This window comes from Triticum aestivum, chromosome 7D (assembly GCF_018294505.1).
Source record: "Triticum aestivum cultivar Chinese Spring chromosome 7D, IWGSC CS RefSeq v2.1, whole genome shotgun sequence".
NCBI lineage: Eukaryota > Viridiplantae > Streptophyta > Magnoliopsida > Poales > Poaceae > Triticum > Triticum aestivum.
The window spans coordinates 125,510,782-125,536,699 of NC_057814.1; the positions used below are offsets into that span (position 1 = coordinate 125,510,782).

General features: G+C 46.0%; 1 protein-coding gene, 1 long non-coding RNA gene and 1 pseudogene across 2 annotated transcripts; all 3 read right to left on the bottom strand.

Moving 5' to 3' along the window:
• Nucleotides 1–2,588: 2,588 nt before the first annotated feature.
• Nucleotides 2,589–4,553, bottom strand: LOC123164654 (UDP-glycosyltransferase 73C4-like; annotated as a pseudogene).
• Nucleotides 4,554–8,781: 4,228 nt separating this feature from the next.
• On the bottom strand, nucleotides 8,782–10,555 carry LOC123168669 (UDP-glycosyltransferase 73C6-like). The gene has a single exon (XM_044586537.1). It carries the CDS (start codon nucleotides 10,463–10,465, stop codon nucleotides 8,942–8,944), a length of 1,524 nt encoding a protein of 507 aa, XP_044442472.1. The 5' UTR covers nucleotides 10,466–10,555; the 3' UTR covers nucleotides 8,782–8,941.
• Nucleotides 10,556–13,487: 2,932 nt separating this feature from the next.
• LOC123165866 (uncharacterized) lies at nucleotides 13,488–14,027 on the bottom strand. The gene is made up of 3 exons (XR_006483215.1): nucleotides 13,888–14,027; nucleotides 13,707–13,809; nucleotides 13,488–13,626 (listed from the first exon to the last, which is right to left on the bottom strand). It is a non-coding gene; the product is annotated as an uncharacterized lncRNA (long non-coding RNA).
• Between the last annotated feature and the right edge of the window lie 11,891 nt (nucleotides 14,028–25,918).

Consider the following 25,918-nt stretch of genomic DNA (forward strand, 5'->3'; position numbering starts at 1 on the left):
AAATGTCAAGTATAGCCTTTGCCATGCTTATTTTGCAAGTATATGAGTTGCCGTTTCAAAACAGAAAGTTTATCGCTGTTGCAAAAATTCTCTACAGTAGAGAATGATAAGGTAGGGACAACGTAGGGAATTTGATAAGGTAGGGAGAACGTAGAATGATAAGTAGAGAATGATAAGGAATCCGCGAGTTGAGTGTCAAAACATATCTCAAGTGAATCAATATAATACCCCATTGTCACCACGGGTATTCATATGCAGGACATATATCAAGTGCTCTCAAATCCATAAAAGTATTCAATGCGATAAAACGAAATCTCAAAGGGAAAACTTAATTCATCACAACAAGATATAGAGCGAGAAACACCATATGATCCAACTATATTAACAAAGCCCGCGATACATCAAGATTGTGCCATCTCAATAACACGAGAGAGAGAGAGAGATTAAACACATAGCTACTGGTAAAAACCCTCAGCCCGAGGGTGGACTACTCCTTCCTCATCTTGGTGGCCGCCGGGATGATGAAGATGGCCACCGGTGATGATTTCCCCCTCCGGCAGAGTGCCGGAACGGGGTCTAGATTGGTTTTTCATAGTTACAGAGGCTTGCAGTGGCGGAACTTCTGATCTAGGGTTATTTCTGATGGTTTCTCTATTTATAGGATTTTTTGGCGTTGGTTTCACGCTAAGATGGGCCTCGAGGAGAGCACAACCCACCGGGGGGCGCCTGGGCCCCCTAGCGCGCCCTGATGTCTTGTGCCCTACTCCTTCATGTTCTGGTCCTTCCACGAAGCTTCAGGGGTCCAGAACAAAAGAGACCCCCGAAGCTTCATGGAAGGACCAGAACATGAAGGAGTAGGGCACAAGACATCAGGGCGCGCCAGGGGGCCCAGGCGCCCCGGGTGGGTTGTGCTCTCCTCGAGGCCCATCTTAGCGTGAAACCAACGCCAAAAAATCCTATAAATAGAGAAACCATCAGAAATAACCCTAGATCAGAAGTTCCGCCACCGCAAGCCTCTGTAGACACGAAAAACAAATCTAGACCCCGTTCCGGCACTCCGCCGGAGGGGGAAATCATCACCGGTGGCCATCTTCATCATCCCGGCGGCCACCAAGATGAGGAAGGAGTAGTCCACCCTTGGGGCTGAGGGTTTTTACCAGTAGCTATGTGTTTAATCTATCTATCTCTCTCTCTCTCTCTCTCTCTCTCTCTCGTGTTCTTGAGATGGCACAATCTTGATGTATCGCGTGCTTTGTTAATATAGTTGGATCATATGGTGTTTCTCGCTCTATATCTTGTTGTGATGAATTAAGTTTTCCCTTTGAGAATTCGTTTTATCGGATTGAATACTTTTATGGATTTGAGAGCACTTGATATATGTCCTGCATATGAATACCCGTGGTGACAATGGGGTATTATATTGATTCACTTGAGATATGTTTTGGCACTCAACTCGCGGATTCCCAAGGTGACATTGGAGTAATCTATGCATATATAGGGGTTGATGCACGTTCTCGTCTTTTGTTTCTCTAGTAGAAATCTTGGGGCACACTTTGGGGTTCTTTGTGTTGGATTGAGTATTATGAATCTGAATTTATTTTGGTGTCATTTTAGTACGAACTCTTGATAGATCGATCAAAAATAATAACTTGTGTTATTTTAGTATGAACTCTTGATAGATCGATCGGAAAGAATAACTTGGTGTTATTTTAGTACGAACTCTTGGATAGATCGATCGGAAAGAATAGCTACAACAATTTATTCTTATGTTCTACGCTAGGTAGGAACTTTGAAGTGATTCTTCATCGTATGATGAGGAATGGTTATGTGATCCCATTATATTAGCATTGTTGAGAGATTGCACTAACGAAAGTACGGACCCTAGGCCTCATTTTCGATCATTGCAACACCGTTTGTGCTCACTTTTGTTACTCGTTACGTTGCTATTTTTTATTATTCATATTACAAAAATCAATATCTACTATCATTACTACGCTTGTATCATCATCTCTTCGTCGAACTAGTGCACCTATACAAATTACCATTGTATTTGGTGTGTTGGGGACACAAGAGACTTTTTATTATTTGCTTGCAGGGTTGTTTGAGAGAGACCATCTTCATCCTACGCCTTCCATGGATTAATAAATCTTAGGTCATCCACTTGAGGGAAATTTGCTATTGTCCTACAAAACTCTGCGCTTGGAGGCACAACACGAGTCTATAAGAACAAGTTGTGTAGTAGACATCATTGACTCTCCCAGCAAGCAGCTTGGCGATGGTTGTAGCTCACCCAGTACCGACAGCCCCCAGCTCGTCAGCCCTTGCTGGGGAGAATTTTGATGAAGAGATCTACCGCATACTGGCTCCTTTGACCCAGAAGACCTAGGAAGCGAGTGACCTCGGTGATAGTTCCAAGGAATTGGCTTTTCTGGAGATAGTGGCTGCCGGGCTTAAGGAAGTACAAGAGAGGTACGACCAGAAGCGGCAAGTGATCCAGGACGATCACAAAGCCTGTGATTCGGCCACCCAGCAACTGAAGGACAAGGTTAAGGAATTGCGCTCCTGGTACAATGCCCGGTCACGCGAACTCAGGGACCATGAGGAGAGAATGGCAGTTGCAGCACAGGGAGCACGGACTCGCGATGCCAGGTTGAAGATCCTTTTATATCATCAAAATCATACTCTTTCCTTTCAGAAACAAAGAGGAAAAAAGGGATTGGGGAAAGGTTTGGTTGCCCAATAATCTTCTTCTGAATCTGCACCCGCAAAAAATGATCTTCTAAAACTGAACAAACGATGCTATCTGTCGCAGTGCTTTGTGAGACTGGCGGTCAACATAGCTTTGTAACAGGGGCCTCCTTACCACAATGTATCGTTCAGTCGTGTACTTTGTTATGTTGCTTTATCTATAAAGCAAGGTGTTGGGGATATAACTACTGGGCGTAAACCGGCCAGGAGAGGCCGGGTTAACCTCACAACGGTTCACTGTATCTGAAGCCCATGAAGACATAGACGGTGACGCTTTATGAAGGCCAGGGCCCAAAGCCGGTTCAAGGCCTGTAGACATAAACCAACATTGATATGTAAACTTGTGTTGTAAGATAGAAAGAATAGAGACCAAGCCGGACACGTTGATGAGCCGGCCTCGGGATTCTGTAAACTGACGGGCGTCAACCCATGTATATAAGGGGACGACCCGGCGGCGGATTAGGGACAACAGACAACAATTCGAGACTCAGGCAAAGCGTATTCGCTCCCTGGTCATCAAAACCCTAGCAATTCCACAACAACTTGATTAGTCCTTTACCTTCACCGCAAGGGGCCGAACCAGTATAAACTCTCTGCGTCCCTTGTCCACTTTAACCCCTTTAAGCTAACCCGTCGCGATGGCTCCACGACTAAGTCCTTTTTCTTAGACATCTGCCGTGACAAAACCACGACACAATGCGAAAGCCTGTTCCAGAGAGACCGATGACGCTCATCATTTTGTCGTGCAACCTCCCGCTTCCACCTCGAAATGCTTGATCAGATCCAGCAGGTTGCCAAGCGATAACCCGCCCTTCTGCACGGTCACCTCTCCTTCTCCGAGAGCACCAGCGCCTTCCTCCTCCTCTCCCTCTCCTCCTCCATCCATGATGCTCCTGACGACTGCCTCCACCACCTCTCTCCCCACCACGACCCCCTTCTTTGCCACCCACAGCAACAGCTCCTTAATCCCAACACTCCCGCTGATTCTGAGCACCTCCACGGCCAGCTTCTCGTTCAAGAAATGGTCCGAGAAGTGCGGCCATGTCACTACCGGCAGCCCTGCCGCGATCGCCTCCAGCATTGAGTTCCACCCACGGTGCATCATGAAGCCGCCCGCGACCGCGTGGTTCAGGATAAGCACATGCGGTGACCACCCTTTGATCAGCATCCCACGCCTATCGACGCACTCCTTGAGGTCCCGCATGAACTCACACACATCCTCGCCGTACTGGTCGGGGTTCTCCAGAACACAGACGAACGGGTGGCCCGACACCTTGAGCCTGAGCCCGAGCTCAGCGACCCTGCTTCGGGTCCGCATGCATGATGCTCCCGAAGCTGACGTACACGACAGTGTTGGGCTCCTTGCCCTCGAGCCACCGGAGAGACTCATCGGCGTTAATGGCGGTGGAGGTGTTCCCACTCTTTCCTAGTGTCTCGGCGTGCTGGTGGTACAACGACACCGGTCCCATGGTCCACGGCTTCATGTTCCTGGCAGCCGCATACCCAGCGACGTACTCCAGATCCATCTCTAGGAAGGAGTTCATGACGACTTCACCGGACTCTACTAGCGCTAGCTCGATTTCATCGGCTAGCTTCTCGAACCCGGGCCCCCGAAAGAACCCGGGGGCTTGCGCCCTCATCACCTCGATTCGCCTCTCCATGCCCGGCACAACCACCGGCTCGTTGTTGTCGGCCACGCCGTTGTAGGAGTTGTACCTCTCGACGTTGTGCTGGCACAGAACGCAGAAGGCGCACATGCTGAAGAAGCAGAGCTGCAGGACCTTGAGATTGGCCGCAACCTGCATGGTCCACGGGTGGCAGAAGTTCGAGACGGTGCACATCGGGTCCATGAGTAGTATATTCCCATTTTGTCGCTTAATATTTAATTGTGTTGCTCAGTTTCACTCACCATATTTGAGGTCTAGTAGAGGCTAATTTTCTGGAGATTAACTGTCTTGCTAAGTTCTCTCATCATACTTACTCACATCATTTCCTTTTCTCACTTATTTAACCGTCTTTCTCAATTTCATGCACTATACTTGAGGCCTAGAAGAGGACCTTTTGTTTTAGTATAAAAGGATGCTTTATGTATGCGTCAGATATATTGATTGTAAGCAGTACATAATTATGCTCATGTTTACTAGATATCATGTGAATTCTAGGCTGCTGGATGATGCCTAGTTGTCTTTGGGTTGCTCCCAGGAGTCACTGTTATGCTCCTTTACTGGATATCATGGGAATTGCTACTGTTTAGGCTTAGAGATTGACTATGTGAAGTTTCTCTATGTTTGCTATTGGTTAACAATGTCAGTTAGTAGCATGTTTTGCTTTTTGCCATTTCACTTGTATGGTCTATAGGCAGAGAGATTGTGTTGTCTTATATATGTTTGCGCAATACAATATGCTCATATGTCCTTATGTTGTTGATCTTGCAGGAAGTATGACAATTTGCGGAAAAAGGAGGAAAAGAAAGCTGGGTGTTCAACTTGTTTAGAGGTTGAAAGGCAAAACATGACAGGGGCAAGCATAGATAGGCACTTGAGATGCTTTATTGTTTCTCTGGTCCACCCACATCCGAATATTTTCCGTTTACCGTACGATTTATTTCTTATTGGGGAGAACATGTGCTCAAACTAGATGCAGATGCATGGTCCCTTCTTCTATTTCCAATGCATACATGATTGTGCAGTAGGATGAGCAAATTTAGATGGTGTTGAGCATGCATGCATGTCGACTTTTTTTGTAGGGAAAGTATAATGTTTGCCAGGTCAATCAGTATATGTTGACATGCTCCCTGGGCAATAAATAGCTTGTATATTTGCTGCCATGTTATGCTTTGCCTTTGGTATTGGTTCTTGGTATGGCAAATGTTTATGTGTGCTACCAACCTCAACAGCTGAAAAATGCATACGTTTGCATTTATACGTACTTACATAGTGAAAGCAAACATTTTTCTCTCCCGGTCTCAGTATGCCCTAAATTTTGAGTGCATGAATAAATTAATGGATTTCTGAAATGAATCATACTTGTTCTGCTCTATTTCTAAAATAAGTTGGCCTATAGGAACCCCCCTTGTTGATATATACAGGAGAGGATGAACTCACTCAAGCACACAAACATTAGTTAGAAAATTGTCCGAGTACAAAGAAAAATGAGTGCATTGCTCTCAGCTATGTACATTTTGCATGCTTTCTTATTCTTCCCTTGTGATATTTCAGTTATACCATTGTTATGCTAGTGAATTTGGTCGAGACTTTGCTATCAAAACATGGCGTGTAGTACTGACAATACTAGGCTGTTGGGAACCTCACCTTGTTTTCTAGTTCCTGTGTGAGCTTATCTGTTCGACATGCTCTAACATTATTTGCCATTCTACTTATACGGGCTCTCTGAGTAAAAGAGTTGTTCTGATTCCTCCAAGGATGGACTAGTTATAGTTTAGTGGATATTTAAGATCTGGTGAGCCTCTTATGCTACTTCCATAGTGTGGATTTTTGGTGCATGCTAAATCAAAGTTGTTCATATATGTTCTTTTTTTTCTTTCTTGGCCTTGAGAGTATGGGCTTTGTTCATTCGGACTGCAATTTGTTGGAATCAGGGATTTTTTGGGCAAAACCTCTAGTTGGTCCTTGTTTAGAAATTTGTCCTACCATCTACATTGTTATACTTACTTTCTAGTTGGTCCAAGTATTAAAGCATTGAATGAAATGCTATCATAGCAATAGACAAGTTGTGTTCTCTTAATGTTTTTCTTTTCCTATAATTCCTTGTCTCTCTCGGTCCAGGGAGGTGCCTGACTTGATGGCGAGGACAACAAAGAAATCAAAGGCCGTGTCCACCAGGAAGTTTGATCTCGCGGAGGGTGACAAGACGGATGGATGGAGCTTGTGGCGCCACTTGGTCGAAATTGGGCTGCTGCTGGATGTGTGATGGTTTTATGGTGGTTTGGATAAGCTCGGGCGAGCGCCGGCTGGGGCCTATTTTGTATGCAACACAAGTGTTGTCTACTCATCTGTAGGAGGGGCGCGTCAATGGATGCAGACTGAAAAGGACGTTCCTTGCCAAATAAGAGGTGAGGTTGTTATGATGGATGACATTGTCAGCCAGCAATGTATAGACTCATGAGCTTAGTTGGATCTTCGTGGTGTTGTTGTTTTGGGAGTTGTGGTGAAAAGCCAGCTTGTTTGCTGCAAGTGTTTGAGTGTTGTTAGTCATCCCTGACGGATTTGGTATCTTGATTCAGTGTAGTTGTTTGGAAATTTTATACAAGTGTGCATCTCTTTCCACCTGTTATGCTGCCAAAATTTCTAACGAATATTCATCCGACTTGTCTAAATTTTGTCATTGTTTGTAAGAAAATGAAAATCTTTGGGTTCTCATTGCAAAATGTAGGGTGTTGACTGCAAAATGTTTGTCTATAATTTATCTCAACTCAAAATCGTCGTCGAAGTCAGTAACAGCCGCCTTTTCGGGAACGACTTGGGGGCCGCGCCTCGGGTCTCGAGGTCCACTTCAAGCGCCAGGATTTCCATCCATTTGTCATTGATCGCATTCTCATGAGTATACAACTCTTGCTGCTTCTTTTTCATGTTGCGCATGCTTGCGATTAGTTGTCGCTGAAACCGCACTTGCTCGGATGGATCTATGGGGACGACGAAGTCTTCGGGTCCGAGGCTTGCATCATCTTTGGACTCCGGCATATAATTCTTGTCCGACCAATCGTCGAAGGTGCACATGTCCTCGAGGTTTTCCTCTGCGGGCGTTTCGGCAGGCCCGTTCAACTGGGGCGGGTGAGGCTTGAATGTCCTCGCCCAGGTTCTCCACGGCCTCGGGGGCGTCACCATTATCGGCAGCGCCCAAGGTGCTGGTTGTACTCCTACTTTCATTGTGGCCCTTGGATCGCCTTTTAGGGCGGCGACACTTAGTGTTTTCACTAGGTTTCTCCTTAGACTTGTGTTTCGGAGTATCGATCACGTAGACATCATAAATGGACGTTTCGGCCCAATTCCCTATATGGGGTACGGCCGTGGGTGGTTCTGCTTCGGAATCGTAATCGACGTCTTCGTCCATGTCGGTGGCCTCGTCAGAGCCGTAGTTGAGTGTATCGGTCAATTATATTAGCACTGTTAAGAGATTGCACTAGTGAAAGTATGAACCTAGACCTTGTTTCTAAGCATCGAGACATTGTTTTTACTCAGTTTTGTTACTTACTACCTTGTTGTTTTTATTATTTCAGATTACAAAATCATATTTCTACCATCCATATTACACTTGTATCACCATCTCTTCTGAGTGCATCTGTACAATTGACAACTGTATTGAGTGTGTTAGGGACACAAGAAATTCTTTGTATTTTATTGCAGATTTGTTTAAAAGAGACCATCTTCATCCTACACATTTCATAGATTGATAACCCTTAGGTCATCCACTTGAGGAAAATTTATTGCTGTCCTACAAAACTCTGTGCTTGGAGGCCCGACAAAGTCTACAAGAAGAAAAGTTGTGTAGTAGGCATTAGCACATTGCACCCCCGTTGCACGCACAATCAAAAACTTAGCAAAACATTTCAAAAAAATCTGAAACTTCGTGGATATGATTTTGAACAAATGTTTTAGGTGACATTCGAGGAGCTCTTTCAAAGAAAAAGTTTATGCTGAAAACATGTGAACAATAATATGGGTGCAGAGCATCATTTGTATTTCCTTTTGTATGGAGATCAATTCATATTTTTTGATGACCAAACTTTGTAAGCTTCTAAAATATTTTCTCATAATCACATCCACAAAGTTTCAGAATTTTTTGATATTTTTTTTTATTTACTGTTCACTTCGTGGGTGCATCGAAGGTGGGTGCAGCCAGTACTTTCTCTTTGCAACAATGGTTTTGTTGCACAAAACTTGAGAAGCGAGGGAACGATACGTGTCTCGACCCATCATCGAATCGGACTGCTCGCTAAGCGGCGGATGTTTTAGAAAGATCTGCCGACCGATGCGTAGCACACCCCCGCAAAGGGAATCTGGCCATTTTATATGATCAAAATTATACTCTTTATTTTTAGAAACAAAGATGAAAGAAAGGGGATCAGGGAAGGTTTGGTTGCCCAATGATCTTCTGAAACTGCACCCGCAAAAAGAAAACAATCTTTTGAAACTGCACTCTCTGGCGCAGTGCTCTGTGAGACTGACGACGCTCATCAGTCAATCGTGCAACCCCCCGTGTCCACTTCGAAATGCTTGATGAGATCTAGCAGGTTGCCAAGCGATGACCCGCCCTCTTGTACGGCTGCCCTGGCCTTCTCCGAGAGCACCAGCGCCTTCCTCCTCCTCTCCTCCCCCTCTCCTCCTCCGTCCATAATGCTCCTGACGGCCGCCTCCACTACCTCTCTCCCCACCACGACCCCCTTCTTCGCTACCCACAGCAACGGCTCCTTAATCCCAACGCTGACGCCGATTCCCAGCACCTCCACGGCCAGCTTCTCGTTCAGAAACTGGTCCGAGAAGTGCGGCCATGTCACCACCGGCAGCCCGGCCGTGATCGCCTCCAACGTCGAGTTCCACCCGCAGTGCGTCACGAAGCCGCCCACCGCCACGTGGTTCAAAATAAGCACCTGTGGCGACCACCCTCTGATCAGCATCCCGCGGCCGGCCACGCGCTCCTCGAGGTCCCGCAGGAACTCGCGCACGTCCTCGCCGTACTGGTCGGGGTTCTTCAGAACCCAGACGAACGGGTGCCCCGACGCCTCAAGCCCGAACCCGAGCTCGACGGTCTGCTTCGGGTCGGCATGCACGATGCTTCCGAAGCTGACGTAGACGACGGTGCGGGGCTCCTTGCCTTCGAGCCACCGGAGACACTCATCAGCGTCAATGGCGGTGGTGGTGTTCCCTCTCTTTGCTAGCGTCGCGGCGTGCTGGTGGTACAGCGACACCGGCCCGATGGTCCACAGCTTCATGTTCCTGGCGGCCGCGTACCCAGCGACGTACTCCGGCTCCATCTCCAGGAAGGAGTTCATGACGACGCCATCGGACTCTGCTAGCGCCAACTCGACTTCGTCAGCTAGCTTCTCGAACCCGGGCGCCCGGAAGAAGCCGGGGGCTTGCGCCCTCGTCACCTCGATTCGCCTCTCCACGCCCGGCACGACCACCGGCTCGTTGTCATCGGCCACGCCGTCGTAGGAGTGGTACCTCTCGACGTTGTGCTGGCACAGGACGCAGAAGGCACACATGCTGAAGAAGCAGAGCCGCGGGACCTTGAGATTGGCCGCGACCTGCACGGTCCACGCGTGGCAGAAGTCGGAGACGATGCACGTCGGGTACGGCGGGTGCGCGCGGAGGTGGCGCTCGAGCGGCTCCGCGAGGAGCGTCAGGGCGCGGAAGTAGTTCACCTCAAGGCCGAGCGGGATCTTGTCGACGTCGTCGGCTCCCTCGGGCAGGCCCTCGGCGGCGCAGTCGAGCGGGAGCTCCACAAGCCGGATCGGCAGGCCGGACCGCCGCGCGAGGTCGACGGTCGGGCGGATGCGCGCGGCGTTGGTTGGTGTGGCGACGACGCTGGCGAGCGCGCCGTGGGTGGCCAGCAGCAGCGCGGTGTCCACCGCCGGGATCACGTGCCCCTGGTACATGAGCGGGACGAACACGAAGTGCGCCTTAGCGGCGCTCCCGACGTCGTCAGCCGCGGCCACGGTGCCATTTGCCCGGCCGTTTGGTGCTCCCTGGCAAGCCATTCCCCTGTTGCCCGTCTGGGGCTGAATGGCTGATGACAAGAGAGATGGTTCGATACCGATGCGTTTGGCAATGTCTGGGGATGTCGCTGGTTCTGTTAGCTCCGTGTCTTAAAAAGAAGGCAGGGTTTTGAATGCGACAAACGCCTGCAGCCATCCTGGCCGGCGCCGGCATGGTCGAGATGGCGAGGTGACGAGATTGACGAGGTCACTACAAGATTTTCAGTTATATCACTATGGTGTTTGTCCGTTATTATGTTGATGATGATGACGGAGGCGTGAGCATGAGGGCGACGAATGTTTGCTTGTCGAGGCTTGGCTAGCTAGCTAGCACCGATGGCACCGAGGACACAGGAGTGACGGCAAATATGTCACTTGTCACTACCACTCCGGTACGTTGGAGCAAGTCCAGCACGTCTCCTAGAACTCCCTCGTACCTCCAAAAAGAAAGGGACCCAAATGACACATATCTGACGACATGTCTGACATCAGTCTTTTTGACGTTCGGCCTGAATATGGTGAGTGCCGTCCGATTTATTTTAAGGAGGTTAATATCCGGCCTCTGCGAGGCATACAGCCATCTTTATTAATATTCAACAAATATTTGATAAAAACATACATCAAACCACCAAAAGCCACCACTCCCCATATCTAAAACCGGTATCGTCGCCGATCCATCCACAAAACGTATCAGAATCTACAACCGGTGCAGCAAACCTAAAGCGTGCATCACATACACACACGTTCTAGATGCCGCCATCATCATCAAACCGCTAACCTATCGTCAGAAAAAAGATCAGCATCATCCTTACCGGTCCGGCCCTCTGTCGACGCCACCATGACGCCGAACGGCACCACCTCCCTACGCGCAAACTGCTTAGCACGTCGTGGTCGCCATCGGTACACCGCAGCACCATGCCGCAAAGTACGACCAGCAGACACAGCTTGAAGTCCCTGGAAGATCTGTCGTGCGTAGCACCTGCCGAACAGGCATGAAAAAGCGTAGCACCTCACGGCTAGGCATGACTTGACATCTCCACCGAAGCTCTGTGCAAGACGAAGCCGCTCCACCTCCTGCCTCTGTCATCCAGCGCTGCTCCACAAACGATGCTTCCAAAAGAGAAACGACGCCGCAGTGACGCCATCGCCCGATCTGGAAGACCAGATCCTAGGGTTTCGCCCGGAGCAGCACTAGTGAGTCGACAGTAGTTACACGACGATGTCTTCAACAAGGTACAGCGCAGAACGCCGCCATCGCCCGTCGTCTCGGTTTTCACCGGCAACTATGTCTCCCCAACTCGCCGCCGGGACCAGATGACGGATCTCGAGATCCGACCACCTCGCCTCAGGCCGACCACCTTTGACGGAGGAGATGACCACCACCACCGCGATCCGAAGTCGAACCTGAGGTTGAGCGGCTGCAGCATGGCCGCTGCCACCACCTGCCGCCAGGAGATCCGATCTGCCAGCCGCCACCATGCCACGTGAGACACGCGAACGAGGCAGAGCTCCACCACTGCCTTAGCCACTGCCACCGGAAGGGGAACAGTAACCTCCAGCCCGCGCTGCCACGGCCCGCGGCACCTGCCGGGCAGATCTGGCTGTCGCCTTGAGGCACACCCCTCCTACCACGCAGCCCTTCGCGCCGCAACGCCCCCGTGTAGCAGCTGCTCTGGCGCGCCGCGGCGCCCCGTGCCCGTGCCCGTGCTACGCCCTGAACCGACGAGTGTGGCCGCTCGACCCTGACACGGGAGGGGAAGATCTAGCCCCGCCGCCGCCGGAGTCGGGCCGGGCGAAGCCCGACCGCGCCCTCTGGTGGTGGCGAGAAAGGAGGAGGGGGAGGAGGAGGAAGACTGGTGGCGTTGATTGGGAGGCCGCCTCACGGGTGGCGGCGCGAGAGAGGGTCGCGAGAGGAGAGAGGGTCGTGAAAGAGGGTCGAGGATCAGGCGCCTAGTGCCTGAGTGCCGTCCAATGGCAAGCACAGATCTTGGCACACCGGATGGCGTGACATTGGTGGCCAGAGGCGTTCGCTCCCCGTGTGGCCAAGCGTGAACGTTTTCGTGGTCAAGCATGCATGGGACTACCTTATGCATTCATTCCTCTTCGCTCCCTATTCTCTCACTCTCTTCTCATGGGCGGTGGGCTGCCGATTTCAGCGACTATGCGGGGCACGACGGAGACGAGGCGGGCGGCAGTGGAGACGAGGGCAGAAGGCGACGTAGACGAGTTCGAGGTGGGTTGCGTTGTCGGTGCCACCGATGAGCGCTGAGGTGGAGGTGTTTCGGGAGCCACTGGCGAGTGTCGTGGTGGTTCGGGAGGAGATGCTGGCCATCTATGCCGTCTCGCTTGCCTCCATGCCACTTTCGGCGATGAGTTCCCCTTCCCATCTCCTCACGTGAGCATTGGCGCAGCGGCAGCCACATTAGGTCGCTGGACGGGGAGGTCGGGTGCTCCCTGTCGGCAAGGGCGGGCGCAAGTTTGTTGTGTGCGTAGCTCCGCCAAAGCCGGTTCTGAGATTTTGGGAGCCCGAAGCGAAACTAAAATTCGAGGCCCTTAATAAACACATCATAGTAATAAAAATGAATATATATGTATATGTGAAAAATTATTAATAAGACTCCAATGCCTTGAAAATCAGTATGTGTATCAAATAATTTATACATATTACCTGAAAAAAATGTATTCCAACATTCCTCGATGCAAAGTCACTTACGATAGGGTCGATGTCAATCTCGTCCAATAATTTCTTCTCGATGCATAATGTAGCCAAACCATTTAACCTCTCTTAAGTCATTGTTCACCTCAAATAATTTTTCAACAATTTCAGCTTTGGAAAACTTCTTTCAGCCGATACGACCGCCACAGACACGGTAAATAAGAGGCAATAAGAAATGAAGATACTCGGATAACAATCAACTTCTCTGACATGCCCAAAAATTTCCATATCAGACATTACGCCATCCGGCAAAGTGAATCTCATAATCTTCAATTCAGAAATAAGATCATATACCTCAACATCAGATGAACCATCAAGAGAGAATGTTTTGGCAAATTTTATGCAACACTCTATGATTGTACCAATTTATCAGCGGCCTTCTTCCTTTTCCTTTTATTGCTAACTGATGCATCCGTCTTGTTTCTCGGCGGCATACTAACACACAATCCTGACAAATTAATTTTTGCATCGATTATTGAACCGTACCACATACACATCAAGGAACCGCAAATCGCAAATATAAGATACCTGATTCTGATGGTCAAATCCGTGATAGCATCAGTCCGTGTGTTGTTTGCAGCGCCTAGAGTCGGAGAGCAATTGACCAAGCGTGACGATGGGGCCCCCTGAACTGAAATCATAGGTGGACTGGATTAGGAAGGAGATTAGGAGAAGGGAATTAGGAATTAGCAAGAGCCAGGCGGCAGACCTACAGTACGGCGTGTCGGCGTCCGGCGTCGGCGGCCTAGGGCCTGGGAGGTTGGGAAATCACGATCGCGCCTTTTTTTCAGGTCAAGTCGTGTAGGGATAGCAGATCCTTGTCTTTTTTTGTACGTGAATCAGGGCGTGCTTGTCGCTAATCCTGCCGCTGCTGCTCGTTCGGCTTGCGATCCCGTGCGTGTGCGTGAAGGCTGAAAGGCCACACCTTGCTATTTTTTCTGACATGGGCCTACCTAGTAGCTTGCTATACATAGCCCCACCGTAAGTAAAATGGTACATGTTTTTTCCGTTCGACTTGTATAGGTTGAGACGGAGTAATTGACAAAAAACTACCACATTTCACGTTAGCGTTCCACAGAACTACCATTTTTTGAAAACTGACAAAAACTCCAGTTTAGCGCTGATTTCGTGACAAAAAACTACCACATCACGTTGATGACCGTTTCAAACGTTTTAAACGTCTTTCTGACAGATCTGGCCCACCTGTCAGGACGGAGGCCGCGCTAATGGCTAACGGCGCTCGCCTCGCGCCCGTTAGCCGCGCGCGTCGATCTGGCCCTGTCGGACCAGGACTAACCTGGCCGACCGGCTCGCTCCTCGTCCCACCACCTCACTCCCCCCCCCCCCCCCCCCGAGCTCAGTAACCTAGCCGTATTCATTCATGGCGGCGGCGGATCCAAACTCCGGCGCTGAATCGCTTGGAGGAGCGCCCCCCGACGTGATGGGCGGCGGGGATGTCGTCTTCGTTGATGTTGATAACTGGCTAGGCAGCAGTAGCTTTCTCCTCGAAAACCAATCCCAGCCTCAACTTGAGCCGTCCCAGACGATTGTGAGGCGGCGTGTAGCAGCGTCGAAGAGAAGAGGCGCAGCTCGAGGCCGGCGCAAGCTTCCTTGTCCTGCTGGCGGTGCAAGGTGTGTCCTGCTTCCTTGTCCTGCTGTCCGATCTGTAGTTGTTTTTCTGAAATGATTTGTTTTGTTAGGAATCACGATATATAGGATAGTTGCATAGTTAGATTTACATTAGAACCATGTTTGAGCACAACAGGAATTGAAATCTGTTTGAGCACAACAAGAACCATGTTTGAGCACAACTGGAACATTAACAATTTGTTTTGCTGTGACTGAATCCAAAATGTTAGAAAATAGAAAATTTGAACTGCCAGACACTAAATATTGTGCAGACCATTTAATTATAAATTTTCCAATTTGTGGTGCAGTATTGATGACCCCAAGTGGGAAATTTGGTTCCATTTCTTAGCCAGAGAATCTGTGGTTAGAGGAATTTACCAGTCAGACATATCATTTTTGACTATGGTTTCTCTCATTCGGAGTGAGGGCTACTCAGCTGATGATTATATGTACTATGTTGTCGATGAGGAGAAAGGAATAGAAGGTATGGAGCATCTTGGTTCTGAACATGATGTGCAGCAGATGTTGATTCACTTTGAGAAGGAGAAGAGTGTGAACATATGAGTTGTCAGAGCAGATGAGCCATGTAATGCAGATGAAAATAGAGATAGTTATTTTGCTGAACATTGCATTAACACTCAACAAAGTTGCACAAAGTTGGTGGATGCAGTCATTGACAGAAAGGATGAGCTTAAGAAAAGTAGTCTGCAGATGGAAGATGATTTTAACCATTTTGAAGGTGACACTGATGTGTCTGAATTTCTTTCTGATGATGTGCAGTCAGGTTCAGATGACAACAATGTGCAATCACATCCAGGTTCCCCCTCTGAAGAAGAAGCTGCAGAAGTAGATACATCAGTGGTCCAGAAACTTAAGCCAGTCAGAAACCCTGGTCCAACCATTAGATCCCACCAAGAGGTTTAGAAAGAGGTAAAACCAGACTGGTTTCCTAAAGCAGATGAATTTTGTTTTCCTGGTGATGTTGGCATTAGTGATGAAGAAGAAGAGCCTGAAGGAGCTTTCAAACTAGCAAGTGGCAGGAAGAGAGTGTTGAAGAAGTCAAAGGATAGGGTATGGTTCAATGAGAAGCTTCCCGATCCACATGAACAGTTTTGTAAGGGATTGTGCTTCACCACTGTTTATGAGTTCAGAGATGCACTTAGGGATTTTCACATCAGGACTCTGAGGAATTTCCAGTATGACAGAAATGCCCCTGATAGGATTATTGTTTGGTGCTCAGAGAGAGCCCATGGATGTGATTTTCATATCAGTGCATCTAAGATAGCTCATGAAAAAACTTTCTGCATCAAGAAGTGTGATATGCTGCATACTTGTGGAGCATGTGCAGAGACCACAAAGGTTACTACAAAGTGGTTGTCCAAATCAGTACAACCAGCATTGAGAGAAGACATTAGATCTCCTGTGGATGCATTAATAAAGAAGACTAAGACTAAATTCTCAGTTGATGTTTCAAGAAGTGTTGCCTATATGGCAAGGAGGAAGGCTGTTAGTGTGGTGCAGGGTGACCACAAGCAGCAGTACTTGAGGCTGAGGGATTATCTTCAAGCTGTTCTTGATACAAACCCTGGGAGCAGGTGTATTGTAACAACATTTGTTGACCCAGAAAACCCTGCACCCACTCCTAGATTCAAGTACATGTTCTACTGTTTGGCAGCTTCAAAGGAAGGGTTTCTTAATGGTTGTAGACCATTTATAGGTAAATATTTCCTGATTGTGTTGTACATATTTGTGTGTCAATTTTCTTCTGTAGCTAATGTGTGACTCCATCCAGGGCTTGATGGATGTTTCATCAAGTTAACCACTGGACAACAAATTCTTGCTGCCACAGGAAGGGATGGCAACAACAACATCTACCCTATAGCTTTGGTGTGGTTGACAAGGAAGATGGAGACAGTTGGACTTGGTTTTTAACTCAGTTGAGATGCTACATTGGTAGTGGCAACAAATTTGGAACATACACAATAATATCTGACAGGCAAAAGGTTAGAAACTAAATCATTGATCATAGTTGCTAGTAATTCACTGAATTATGTGAGTGTGTTCATATGTAGATCTATTTTGTGAATGTACAGGGATTACTTAAGGCAATAAATGAAGTGTTCCCTGATTCACCTCAAAGATTCTGTCTTAGGCACATATATGCCAACTTCCAATCAGCTGGTTACAGAAGCAAAGAACTAAAGAATTGTGTTGACAAGGCTAGCTACTCTTATACTAGACATGGGCATGAATTAGGGATGGCAGAGCTGAAAGCATAGTGAGGATGCTTGGAAATGGCTTAAAAATATAGAAGTCTCTGCTTGGGCTAGGTATGCTATGGACCATACTTGCAAAACAGATCTAGTTGTGAACAACCTTAGTGAAGTCTTGGATACATCATCCACAAGCTGACTGTACTGATTGCCAAGAGAATCCAGCTCCTTCTTCAGTTTCTCAACCTCTATCTCATGAGCCTCTTTGTCTTGGACTCTACCAAGGTTCTCTTCATGATACATATCCCAGAGCTTGGTTAAGCACCTTTGCAAAATTACAGGCCAAGGGGCATCTACCCACTCTAAAACACCACAGTTCACACCATCCTGAAAATTCAGTTAAATTTGAAGTGAGCTTTATTCTTCATTAACAAACATATTCACAATAACAAATCATAAACAGTACTCATATATGTAGCTACACTACACTAGCTCTTGGTTCCATTGCTCTTTGCTGCTATTTTCTATAAGTACATAATTTAGACAGAGCACTGCTCTTATATTAAGCAAAAATGAGAAAAGCAGCAGCATTATTTAGAAAAGCACAAAATGAATCAATCACAGCCATGACAACTTGGTTCATTACCTCAGTTACACATCCTACGAATCTCCTGCCAGTGTCAGTGCCTTCAAATGCCACAAATTTGCCAGCCCTCTCCCTGTGCAGGATGCACCTACGGTCAGATTCAGTCACAAGCCCAGAAAAGCTTGGATCTATCACAGTGTCTGGAGTTTGCTGCAACAGGAAACACATATATATCAACTACAGCTCGCATACATGAACTTAAATGGAGAAATCCCTATCCTTCTTCAAACCCTAACCCTAGCAGAGGAGAGGAGAGATTGAGCTGACTTACAAAATACTCCATCTGCATGCTACTGAACTCGCTCATGTACTCGTCATCGTCAGAGGTCTCGTTGCTGTTGGGCCACGACGGCATGGTCGCGGCGTCGCCGGAGTTCGAGAAGAAGAAGAGGAGCAGTGGAGAGCAGAGGAGCAGTGGAGAGCAGAGGAGCAGAGTGAGTGAGAGAGTGAGCTCGGGGGGGGGGGGGGGGAGTGAGGTGGTGGGACGAGGAGCGAGCCGGTCGGCCAGGTCCTGGTCCGACCGGGCCAGATCGACGTGCGCGGCTGACGGGCGCCAGGCGAGCGCCGTTAGCCGTTAGCGCGGCCTCCGTCCTGACAGGTGGGCCAGATCTGTCAGAAAGACGTTTAAAACGCTTGAAACGGTCATCAACGTGATGTGGTAGTTTTTTGTCACGAAATCAGCGCTAAACTGGAGTTTTTGGTCAGTTTTCAAAAAGTGGTAGTTCTGTGGGACGCTAACGTGAAATGTGGTAGTTTTTTTGTCAATTACTCGGTTGAGATGACCAGATTAAGCATGGCAACTTAAGAAATTGTTTGCTATTTTACTTCTATGGCAATTCCCCCATCCTGGAAATTTTGCCATGTGAATTAACATGTTGTACAGTAGTGACATGGCAATTTTATTTGGAATAAAAATTCTTACAACATGGCAATTTTGCTTTTTTTAGTTCATTCACATAGCATTTTTAAAAGACTTTTGTGTCTTAAACCATGTCAAATTTAGTTAATTGTTTGTAATGGTCAGATGCGAAATGTAACAGTCCATGTTTTTTTAAAATGTTTTCATACTCGTCAAACGGCAAATTCCCAACACTTTTGCACATTCGCATGGTAAAAAATTTAGTACATTTTTTATCGCAAACGACGAATTATTTTCTATAATTCTTGTCATGTTCACATGGCAAATGCAGGTATTCTGTTTTTTAAATTGGACCGTGGCAATTATTTTGTATTTTCCATGGCATATTTATTGTACATACCATGTGCTAATTCTCTTTTACCATAGCTTTTTTTTATTTGTAGATACCATGGCAAATTATTTTGTTGAACTTAGTATTTCTTTTGCCATGACCCTTTTCACTTTGCCATGTCCATGTCTAAAAGTAGGAAAATAAGACCTTGCCATGTCTTATCTACATTTTTTACAAAACATGGCAATTTCATTTAATGACACATGGTAATGCTGGACTTATCTGTGTCAAAAATGAAACTAAATTTTCCATGTCTCATCTACATTTGCATGGCAATCAAGATTCATTTTTAATCCTTTTCGCAATTTAATTTCATTTTCTTGTCATGCCAACTAAATACGCCTCCCATTATTCCCTTCCTATTTTATATGATGGCATGATAACATGTGTTCCCATGGCAAATTGAAATGTTACTCAGGAAAACAAATTCATAATTTGCATACAAATTTTGTGCTAAATTCACTCCCCTAAATTTTCCATGGAAATTTAGTTTTTTTCACCACCATGGATTTTTTATCAAGCTTTTGCCAATACAACATTGTTGCCTTGATAATTGGGGTTGTACATTTGCCTCATACATATAACTGCCCCGATACAAGTACTTACTTTGTATCCACAATTGCCATGGTCTACATAGGTAAATTTGCCTTACTTTTAATATATTTTTTGCAATGTAGAGGACATTTGCCACATGGGCGCAAACATTGCCATTATATGTATAATATCCTTCATACAAGTAGGGTTTCTACATATTTCCCATGACCTATGAAAGTGCATCTAATCACCGCGTGATTTGGTAATTCTTCACAATATATATCTTATTGAACTAATGCCTTCTGAAGAATATTCCAGGAGAGTTCAATTTAGGTACAACACTTGGGATGTGAAACTGGACCCCTCAAAATGATAAGAGGGCAAATGTTAGCCAAGCCTCAAAACTCTTCATTTCATATTTAAGTGATCCAAGATCACATTGAATCCATAGAAAAGTCAATACTATTAAAAGGGGGTGAGGTTATGATGATGGCCTAACTGCTTAATTGCTTAGACATATTGCTCCAAAAACCTCAAACATTTTCCCACATTCCACTATGTCCAAAACCCCAAGTTCATCTCCGTCCGAGTGAATAACATCCATCCGGACTCACCAAGACACACATGTAGGGCTGCAAACGAGTCGGGTTCGAGGGAGCTCAACTTGAGCGAAGCTCAAGATCGAGTTGTAGAACAGGACTCGTGCTCAGCTTGTAACGATCTCGAGCTAGTTTCGAGCTAAATGAGACGGTAAAAATTGTAATTCTATGAAGATTATTCTAACTATATAAGGCAGGACACGACATAATAAAGCACTAAAAAAATTATTCCAATCAAGATGGTAATAATATAAATTTCTTAAAAATAGTTTGACTTATTCTTTCAAAACCGAAAGTCTAGTATCAACATAAGATAACAATTCACAACAGACAATATAATTGGGAAAACTAATTATTGGCCAAAGATCATAAAAAAGTTGTAGCGTAGTGCAGGCCAGAGATGGTCTTGGAGTTGTCGTAGACTTGAATTAATTATGTCCATTACTGTACCAAAGAAGCGCAACCGACCTGCATATTATTTTCCAAGATAATACAAACAATGCAACAATTCAAATGAACGTTCACCATATTATATTTTTTTCTTACTATTTTGCAGAAAGAATCAAAGGATCTTTACCCACAAAAGGAACAACCAACATATTCAGAGATCATTCATTTCTTTATAAACTATAGTACCAACTAGATGACATGAAAGTGGAAAAAAGCTTACTTCAATCAAAGGAACGGCCATCTTGTCGTGTGCGGGAGAGCTCATCTTGGTCTCTTGGGCCAACTAGGAATAGGAGGTGGTGTTCGTGGACAAAAACGAGGAAATGATGGTGCATATGCTGGGAATTTTTGCCAAAACATCAAGATATTTAACACATGGTCGACCACATACCACAATTAGGCCTAAATCTTCTCTCCATTTAATTAAGCTTCCAAAATTGAGAAAAATCGTAGCACTACAAAAAAAATACACTTCCGTGATGATACGTGTTTTTCACAGTAGGTCACGTTTTCTGTCATGCATGTACATCCATGACGATTTTATGAAAGAATCAAGATAGTCATACCTGTGCTGTCGTAGAAGTGTTGCATGACATTACCGAAATTATCATCACGGAAGTGTCCACTTCCATGACGATAAATCCCGCGTCATAGAAGTGCTTTCATCAAGGGTGACCGACACGTGACATCGACCGTAACGGGTTGCCGTTAAGCTATCGGGTATGGTTTTGGATCCGATAACCCGTTAACAGCCCGGACCAATGGGGATTTTCCACGTGTAAAATTCTCATTGGCCGGAGGAAACACGTGTTTGCTCACCGTTGGGACAGATGTCATCCACTCATTGGACAGGAGGCGCCTATGATACGTCGACACGTGGCACGACCCAACAGAGGCCCATTCCGGTGAAAAGGCCGGCCCAGCTAAAGGCCCACCATGTGTTTTTCAAACACTAGTGGTCTGGCCCGTTAACAACCTGCCATGTTTTGGGCCAAATTGAGGCCCATAGCAGATCAAGCCCGTTCATAGCCTGCCGTGTTTTGGGCCAAACTACGTCCCATATCGAATCAGGCCCGTTAACAGGACAATGTTCTTTTGGGCCCATTCTAAGACAGGTTTGTATTTCAGCCTGTTAAATGCCCGTTTACCAGTTTGGCCCGATAATAGTTTCGGCCTGTTAGCGGCCCGTGGTGCATCTGGGACGTTGTCGGTCCGGTTTAACTTTAGGCCCTTTAACGGCCCATGTAGAAACTGGGCTATTTCTTGTCCGAAGTAACTTTAGGCCTCTTAACGCCCCGTAGTCTTCGTGGATAAATTTCAGCCCAACAGGCCTATCGTCCTGTTAATGGCCCGTGGAACAGTTGGGCCTAATTGCAGCCTGCGTTGAATCAGGCCTACTTACAGCCCATCTAATAATGGCCCGTGACACTTTTGGGCCTATGGCCCACGTGGATACTGGCCTGCTTAAAGCCCATAATTTAATTGGGCCAAACTGGCCAGAGATATATTTTGGCCTGTTAACTACTCGTCCTATTTGGGCTAAACATGGGCCTTAGGCAGTTTCGGCCTGTATTGGCCCGTGAATTTTTCGGCCCAACGCTGGCCCAATCTAGGTTTTAGCCTGTTAAAAGCCCATGGTATTCACTGGCCCAGGTGGCTAGAACTTTACTCGGCCTGTTAAAGGCGGGAAACTACTATAGGTTTAGACCTGCTAATGGCCCAAGATGATTATAGGCTCACGTTTTGGCCAATATGAGTAACGGGCCGGCCTGAAGACCGACAACACTGAGATCCACTAAACCTTCCGGCCTAAATTACAACATACCGACCAAACAATAAACCTAGACTATACAATAACGAAATTACGGCATATTACATCCACTTGGAATCAAAGTTCGCTACCGGTGATAATAAAGCGCAACGTGACCGCATACTACATACACTGGGCATCAAAGGCTGCCACCAATGCATATAAACGCGCCGACAAAAGAATATACAAAACTGAGAGCACTTCAGAAGGCACTAGGCTTGGCCAGGGCGGGCCCCGCAAGCAGCCGAACAAGCTGATGAGACCTCAGTTGTGTCAACGATATATGCTCCATCCCTAGCTATATGGCACCATAGTGCGCAAGGCAATCCTCTGACATCTTCCTTGCATCTTTGACTTCAATTCGGAGCTGAGCTGAAGCAAGCCTTTCCGCTTTAAGTTGAGACTGAAGAAGTCGAACTGATTGAGGCAGCGACTGCACAGAGGTTGTCTCACACCTGCTGGTGAGTAGCTTCTACTCACTGTCTTCATCAAGACAGGACCTTGGGGTCATCTCGCTCTCCTCAATATGATTTGGCTCACTATCTTCCCTAAAGTTCTGCCTGGCATAAGAGATACGACTCCGAAAGACAAACAAGGAGACACGTAACATGTTTCACAATTATATAAGCAAATAAATGGATCTGTTCTGCGTAAGGAACATGTTTTTACAACTACAATTTAAAACTGGTAGTTGTTGCAAACATCCAATCAGATGTAAATAGCAAAGTAAACAACAGTGGAGGAAATGATGCTTATCCAACTCTATACTAGAACAAAGTTTGAAGGCTTCAGAAGGATGAACTTACATTACATGTTAACACGGGCTGGACAAACCCATCTCCATGTTGATGGAAGAATAATTCAATAAATTCTCCAAAGAAAATTCTTTATAAGTGTTGCCATTTTTCTACATTTTGCAAAGAGCAAATATAGATCAAATAATATTGGAAGAAATAGAGGATAATGAAGCTCATGTGCAGAGTGATGATACATAATCAAATAGCATTTAATTAAGTACAGGGTTACAAGGCAAAAGGTACTGACAAGAGGAATGCAGACATCAACGTGTGCAGTGGCATTGGCTTTATTCAACATTTTGGTAAGAGTAAATGTAGATATGATAATTTAGAGAAAGTGGAGGGCAGGGCAGATAAGATGCAGAGTAATGCTAGACAATCAACTATCTCGCGATGCAAGTACAGTAATACCACCACCGTCCGTTATTACTTGTCGCTCAAATGGATGTATCTAGCACTATTAAGTTCTAAATACATCCAATTGATCAACAATTAATTCGATACAGAGGGAGTACATGACACAGGTACTTACATGAGCAATCCAAAACTTCATAACCATTGTGTTAATTCTACATTTATCTAAGAGTAAATGTAGATCTTATAATTTCAAGCAAAGGAAGGATAAAGAAGCGAACATTTACAGTGATGGTACATAATCAAACAGCAATGAGTGTAAGTATGCTGACAAAGGGCAAGAGGTACTGACAAGAGCAATGCAGAGCACAGTATTGTTGTGAGATCCTATGATCCTTTGAGCAAGGAGCTTCATGCGAAATTAGTTTTCATACAAGAGAGAACGTAAGGTGATGTCTACTACGCAACCTTCTTCTTGTAGATGTTGTTGGGCCTCCAAGTGCAGAGGTTTGTAGGACAGTAGCAAATTTCCCTCAAGTGGATGACCTAAGGTTTATCAATCCGTGGGAGGCGTAGGTTGAAGATGGTCTCTCTCAAACAACCCTGCAACCAAATAACAAAGAGTCTCTTGTGTCCCCAACACACCCAATACAATGCTAAATTGTATAGGTGCACTAGTTCGGCGAAGAGATGGTGATACAAGTGCAATATGGATGGTAGATATAGGTTTTTGTAATCTGAAAATATAAAAACAGCGAGGTAACTAATGATAAAAGTGAGCACAAACGGTATTGCAATGCTAGAAAAAAAGGCCTAGGGTTCATACTTTCACTAGTGCAAGTTCTCTCATCAATAATAACATAATTGGATCATATAACTATCCCTCAACATGCAACAAAAGAGTCACTTCAAAGTCACTAATAGCAGAGAACAAACGAAGAGATTATTGTAGGGTACGAAACCACCTCAAAGTTATCCTTTCTGATCGATCTATTCAAGAGTCCGTAGTAAAATAACACGAAGCTATTCTTTCCGTTCAATCTATCATAGAGTTCGTACTAGAATAACACCTTAAGACACAAATCAACCAAAACCCTAATGTCACCTAGATACTCCAATGTCACCTCAAGTATCCGTGGGTATGATTATACGATATGCATCACACAATATCAGATTCATCTATTCAACCAACACAAAGAACTTCAAAGAGTGCCCCAAAATTTCTACCGCAGAGTCAAGCCGAAAACGTGTGCCAACCCCTACGCATAAGTTCACAAACGGAACCCGCAAGTTGATCACCAAAACATACATCAAGTGGATCACGTGAATATCTCATTGTCACCACAGATAAGCACATGCAAGACATACATCAAGTGTTCTCAAATCCTTAAAGACTCAATCCGATAAGATAACTTCAAAGGGAAAACTCAATCCATTACAAGAGAGGAGAGGGGGAGAAACATCATAAGATCCAACTATAATAGCAAAGATCACGATACATCAAGATCGTGCCAAATCAAGAACACGAGAGAGAGAGAGAGAGATCAAACACATAGCTACTAGTACATACCCTCAGCCCCGAGGGTGAACTACTCCCTCCTCGTAATGGAGAGCGCCCGAATGATGAAGATGGCGACCGGTGAGGGATCCCCCCTCCGACAGGGTGCTGGAACAGGGTCCCGATTGGTTTTTGGTGGCTACAGAGGCTTGCGGCGACGGAAGTCCCGATCTATTGTGTTCCCTGATGTTTTTAGGGTATATAGATATATATATAGGCGAAAGAAGTCGGTCAGGGGAGCCACGAGGGGCCCACGAGGGTGGGGGCGCGCCCAGGGAGCAGGCGCGCCTCCCTGCCTCGTGGCCACCTCGAAGCTTCCCTGACTTCAACTCCAAGTCTCCTGGATCACGTTCGTTCTTAAAAGCACGCTCCCGAAGGTTTCATTCCATTTGGACGCTGTTTGATATTCCTTTTCTGCGAAACACTGGAACAAGGGAAAAAAGAGAAACTGGCACTGGGCTCTGGGTTAATAGGTTAGTCCCAAAAATAATATAAAAGTGTTTAGTAAAGCCCATAAACATCCAAAACAGATAATATAATAGCATGAATACTTCATAAATTATAGATACGTTGGAGACGTATCAGCATCCCCAAGCTTAATTCCTGCTCGTCCTCGAGTAGGTAAATGATAAAAATAATAATTTATGAAGTGTGAATGCTAGCAGGTGCACAAGTTTGATCAATAATAATTTCAATAACCTTTTCTAGCATCATCATATGTCATAACAGTAGCTCAACTCATAGAACCTTTCATGATCAAGTAACTGTTAGAAATATGCCCTAGAGGCAATAATAAATTGGTTATTATTATATTTCCTTGTTCATGATAATCGTTTATTATCCATGCTAGAATTGTATTGATAGGAAACTCAGATACATGTGTGGATACATAGACAACAC